Below are 5,846 nucleotides of genomic sequence, written 5' to 3'. Positions count from 1 at the left end.
TGTTAAAGGTGAGGTCCCCAGGTGGGGGATGACAGATGTCTGGTGAGGGACTGAGGTAAAGCTCCATTATTTTGTACCAGCTTGAGGTGAGTTGGAACCTACACCAAGATGATTCCTATAGGCGCAGCTGCATAAGAGGCGGGAGAGGCTGGGAGGCTATGAGTGGGGTCTGATCCTTGCCTGATAAAGGTTCTCAAATTTCCAAGTGAATATGTCATGTAGGCTCCTTATTGCTTATTTTTTTCCTTGTAAATACTATGTGTCAATTCATTTTCTCTTTTCTTTAAAGAAAATATATGCATTCAAATAAGTCAAATAAAATCTGGTGTTAGAACTAATCTCTCCTCCTGCCAAATCAATTGGCATTGAGGGATTTTCTTTGTAAAACTAATATTTATGGCGACTTTTCCCTCAATTAGAGTACATAGCGATTGGGGGAAATGGAGAAAGAAAACAAAGAAAAGGAATTAAAGCTATATGCTAATCTACAACCAAAGGCCGACTAATAATACATGAATTGCACGAACAACCTATGAAACCTCTCTATTTAAAATTGTTCAGGGTTAGAATTATCAGAACCATTTTACATTATGATATGTAAAGTCCTAAAAAACGTTTTATGTCTGCTCTCATCTAATCTTTTGAAATATGTGTTAAAATCTGTTAAAATTATTTTAGCCCATGTAAAGAATAGAAATTCAGTGGAAGTCATTAATGTTGTTCGGTGACATTGTAGGCTTTCTCTCTCCAGGCACATAGTAGCATTGCTCTTCATGACCTGTGAAATTAGGTGTGGCTGTGGAACTTACTTTAGGAAATGAGGAGAGTGTGGAAATGGTGTATAACGCTTGAGGAGAGCCTTTAAAAGCTACCATGGCTTGCCCCATTCATTTTCCCCTGTTTGTCATATTTCAGATAATCAAAGCACTGTCAGCTTGAGTCTTTCGAATGAGAATGATGTGTATCCAAGACACTCACCAACGTGAGAAGATTTCGTAGTGTGAGCAGGCAATACATTTCTGAACATGGAAATTTTGGATGTCTGTCTGTTATAGCAGCAAAAACTAGCCTTTGTTTTTTTGTTTTCTAGTTTTTAGCAGCAAAAGCTAGACCGATATGTTCTTCAAAAAAAATAATGCAATGAATTATAGATCTGAGGCATGTAGAAGCTATAGCCCCTTAAAGCCTTAATGACATATCAAAAGCAGGATAGTAAAGTAGTTAAGAGCATGGCTTGGAGGTAGATGGCATGGGTTTGGAGCTTGATTCTGCTGACTATTACCCATGTGACCTTCAGTAATTCTCTTAAACCCTCTGGACTCGGTTTTCTTTTAAAGAATCATAATGCCCACATCATAAGATCATTATAAAAATTAAATGAATTAACACTTGTCAAATGCTTGGAATAGTGCATAGTAAGCCTTCTTACTGTATATAGAAGTAAAATATATAATTAAGTAGTATGTGCAAATTCTTTAGAACAGAGTCTAGCACAGAGTAAGTCCTCAATGAATATTTTTTGTTATTATCAATCTTTAAAATAAAAATCATTGAATAGCAATCAAGTACTTGGCTGATAATTTTCTCTGGGAATGTCTAGTAAGAGATAGGAAAGTAAAAACAAGCTAAGGAGAAAATATAAGTTTTTCTTTTGATTATGGGTAACAAAACGAGCACTCACACAGGTGGGTTTTACCTCTGAGGAGACACTTGAACGCATTGCTGTTACCTTCCCTTTCTAATCAGGTGTGTCCTGAGACAAGAAGCAGAGAGCATCAAGAAATGGAAGAGGACAAACTAAAGCTTTTTCTTTAATTACCTCTATCATCCAGAGTTAAGGGAAATAAGTCACCAGCGACTGAAACCAAACACTCCTGCCAATGAGAGATAAGCATCTCTGGGCAATTTCACACAGCCCGGCAAAAGCTTCTTTGAATTCTCATGACAAACCGGCCCTGGAATTTATCAGGATGATTTATTCATCAGAATTACCTGAGATACCCATTACAAATAGAGATTTCCAGAATCTCAGGTGGTGGTGGGAGAGGAGAGCTCCTGGAATTCTGAATTTCAAGCAAATTCTTTAGAAGATTCTTCTACCTGCTTACATTTGAGAACCCCAAATCCGGTCCTGTGGTTTATACGGAGTAACTGAAATACCACTGCCACCTGGTGGCAACATGTACAAATTACAGGTTCCAATGTCATCGTGTGATAGAATCAGTAGTGAAATTTTTCAAGTCACGCTTAATTCTTAGTCACCCCTGCCCTCTCCTAATCACAAACGTATTTTTGAGTTTTCTGGATTATCTGATACAGAGTTTATATAATTTAAACCCTGAGGACACAACCTCTTACCATTTTAATTCATTCTTTTTGTTAAACTGAATTTGAAATTATAACTTATTTTTCTTTAACTTTCTCTATATACTCTTATGACATTTAATTAATTTGTAGAATAAAAGAAATCATATCCACTTATAGAACATTCTTTAGGCAGCTCTCTGTCAGAGAAACTGAGAGAGATAGAATTTTAAAGAGAGAGGGATGTCTGAGAGGAATGATTAGTTTTGCATATTGGACTCTATGATTGTCTGTTAAGATGGAAATAAAAAAAGGAATTGGTATTCAGGAAGTTTTTTCTTCTACTTTCAGAGAATTCTGACTTTGATTCACATATAAAAAGATGATGTCTTAAACCTTTGAATTGGAATAGACTTAGCTTTGCTGAGCTCAGATCCTTCCTGGTTTACGTTCTTCATGAGAATTGGTTATGTAAGGCAAAATAAGAGCAGAAGGAAGTGTTGCATCCTTAAATATAACTGGTATTTCATAATGGATCATGGCATTCAGGCTTGTTTTATAGGAGTCAGTAAGAAGCAAGTGTGGTATAACATGACTCTGAAATTGAGCATCATCCCACTCAGCGCCAGTGTGGCAACTCCAAAAAGACAGTTTGGCAATGTTCAAGATGATTTACAAGCAAATATGGTGTGTTCTCCATGAAAAATAAAATGTGTATTAACAAACAGAATGCTCATAAATGAAATAGATGAAAATGACTTACAGGTTATTCACAGCCAACTTATTATTTGGCACAATTGCAGCCTCTGTAAAAACACTTGGTTGGATAGAGTTGCGTAGCAGTGCTTTCTAAAATAAAAAATTTTTGAGTTAAAATTTGTATAACATAAACCAAGGCATTTTAAAGGTAACAATTCAGTGATATTTAGTACATTCCAAATGTTTTGCAACATTGTCTAGTTCCAAATGATTTTCTTCACTCCAAAAGGAAACTCTGTACCCATTAACTAGTTGGTATACAATTGTTTTAAAATGGCACATGGGTGAATTTCAAGAGGTTATAGAATTTCAGTTTGATGTTTCAAAGTAATGTTCAAAAGACCTCAATATATGGCTTTGTCTTGGCTTGAAGTGTTTGCATTCTTGCCAAAGCTTTTTTAGTCTAGCTATGTCAGTTGGGAAGAGTTTATAATCAGAGGATTTAAAGAGTCTCACATGAAGCAATCAAGAACAGTAGTTAAACTATGGGACTCTGATGAAAAGAATTCGATTGCGTGTCAAGTGTGGTCACTGGCTTTAAAATAGTACAGAGAGAAGCCAACAAAAATGTGGGCAGTGAGTCTGTGCATTCCTTATAAGCATTTTATTAGAAAAGAATGAGATTACCTATGCAAATTAGTGGGAAGATGTTTAGACAGATGTGTTGTGCCCATCAGCTTGAGATATAAAAAGCCCTGTGCGGGAAGAGACCTTCATTAACATTTGGGTAACTTACCCTTCACAATCCATCTGAATCCTTCTCGGTTGCTGCCACCATGACTCGTTACTTCTGCTGTGGAAGCTACTTCCCAGGGTACCCTAGCTATGGGACCAACTTCCACGGGACCTTCAGAGCCACCCCCTTGAACTGTGTTGTGCCTCTGGGCTCTCCCCTGAACTATGGCTGTGGATGCAATGGCTACAGCTCCCTGGGCTACAGCTTTGGTGGTAGTAACATCAACAACCTGGGCGGCTGCTATGGTGGTAGCTTCTATAGGCCATGGGGCTCTGGCTCTGGCTTTGGCTACAGCACCTACTGATGGACCAATGGCTCCAGTGATTACAGGACTCTCAATTAATTCTCTGCACAGAACAACCTGAAGAGCAATGACTGTCTTCCTACCTTCCCCTGTGCTTGGGTGATACATCTTCCATCTTCTTGCTGACTTCTTGCTGTGGTCTTTGTCTTTGATGCCGTTGGACAAGTCACCCAGGACTCAGGTGCTGAACTGATACTCATCTACAGACAAAGGAAGCAAGATGCATTTTTTTTTTTGTCATACTTGAATTTTAACAGTGAAAAAGTAGTTTGCCTCCCATGGTTGCTCTGCTTATGTATTATTAGCTTCTACATCAACATTAATGTATTACAAATTGGATGTGGGTAGGAAGGGGATTTTCTGTCAGTCTCTTAATAAATCTATTTCCTTCAGCATAAATAATTTTGTCCTGGTTATTTATTTTACTTTGCTTTTATGCTCTTGAATTCATCAGTCAGTTTAAACCCGTAATGGTTGACTTTAACCAAATTTTATTCTGATTTCAGACTATATAGCCAGGATAGGGTGATGCCTAACCATTTTTTATTTTTATATTGATATTTCAACTTAAAAAACTCTCCGGAAATGTACCATATTTAACCCAGATATACTGCAATTGTTGGCATTTCTCAAAGCTGATTATAAAACAGGAATATTTCTTAGCTGTTCAATGCTAAAACATGTTTTCTTTTCTCTTTTCCTTAGTGGCATGATTCCATTTTGGTTCATTTCTCCTTTCCTACTGTTTATAGAACTCAGCTCTGGGGAGATTTGATCCCCTCAGGTTGTTGGAAGAATTGGAACTAAATAGACTTTGTTATGAAACTCTATCTTTAAGAGTTCCTAAGATTTGATCAATAAAGGGAAGCCAACTACTAAAATCACATATTATTTTTATCCTTTTTGATAGATGGGTTTTATTTTCTCCACTTTCTTCACCTCTGATTATACATATAACTAGTACTAAAATGAAGTGTTTATTCTTTGAAATAATAGTTGCCATCAAAAGCACTTGAAATGGTATGTGGTCTACACTTAGAAAATGCTCCCTGTCTTGCTTACTGAAAAATCTCTGCTTTATTGAAGCAAAATACTTTATGTTTGAGTTAAAACTCATTCATTCACATATCATGTATTTATTGCACTTCTGCCTGAGAGAAGGTGCTCGATTAATTGTTCATTGACTTTACTTGTTAAATCTCTGCTTTATGGGTGCAAAATATTGTATTGTCCAATGTAAAGTTCATTCATGCATGCATCAAGTATTATTGGGCTGTGGCCACTGTGTTAAGATATTTACAGTTGTAAAAACAACTAAGCAGAGGTGTTTTTGATATGAGAAGCTGACTATCTTCGAGATTTATTCATTCAAGAGGTACTCATCACATAGTATAGCACAGCATTGTCTTAAGATTTGGGGACACAAATCTTAGAGATAACTGAAACACAATCTATGCCCTTAAGAATTAAATACACTTTATTCAATATTTAAAGGGCTTTTCATAGTCTCCTATTTTATGTCAATCAATATGCTGTAAATGACTATCCAAAGACAGATAGATATTCCTTACTCATTTGCTTCCCAGGACCTAAAATTGGAGACAGTCTGTGATAAGAACCATGTATACACACAAAGTGTTACAGGCTTGCATAGAAGGGAAGCTTCGGTACGTAAACATGACCATGAGAGGGAGTAAGAGTTACATATCAAGATAGATATGGCTGCGCAAATGTGAGAAAGAA

General features: G+C 36.7%; 1 protein-coding gene across 1 annotated transcript; it reads left to right on the top strand.

Annotated features, from left to right (window-relative positions):
• The first annotated feature begins 3,778 nt into the window (after window positions 1-3,778).
• Window positions 3,779-4,502, top strand: LOC129022619 (keratin-associated protein 7-1). Its single transcript, XM_054468889.2, has one exon. The coding sequence runs from the start codon at window positions 3,840-3,842 to the stop codon at window positions 4,101-4,103; it is 264 nt and encodes an 87-aa protein (XP_054324864.1). The 5' UTR covers window positions 3,779-3,839; the 3' UTR covers window positions 4,104-4,502.
• Window positions 4,503-5,846: the final 1,344 nt, after the last annotated feature.

The sequence above is a fragment of the Pongo pygmaeus genome, chromosome 22 (genome assembly GCF_028885625.2).
Source record: "Pongo pygmaeus isolate AG05252 chromosome 22, NHGRI_mPonPyg2-v2.0_pri, whole genome shotgun sequence".
NCBI classification, from domain to species: Eukaryota; Metazoa; Chordata; class Mammalia; order Primates; family Hominidae; genus Pongo; species Pongo pygmaeus.
The sequence above is the reverse complement of the archived record's forward strand: the minus strand, read 5'-3'. Positions and strand labels throughout refer to the sequence as shown.

Excerpts from the sequence above, each read along its gene's own strand:
- LOC129022619 (XM_054468889.2), top strand. The coding sequence starts at position 3,840 with ATGACTCGTTACTTCTGCTGTGGAAGCTACTTCCCAGGGTACCCTAGC.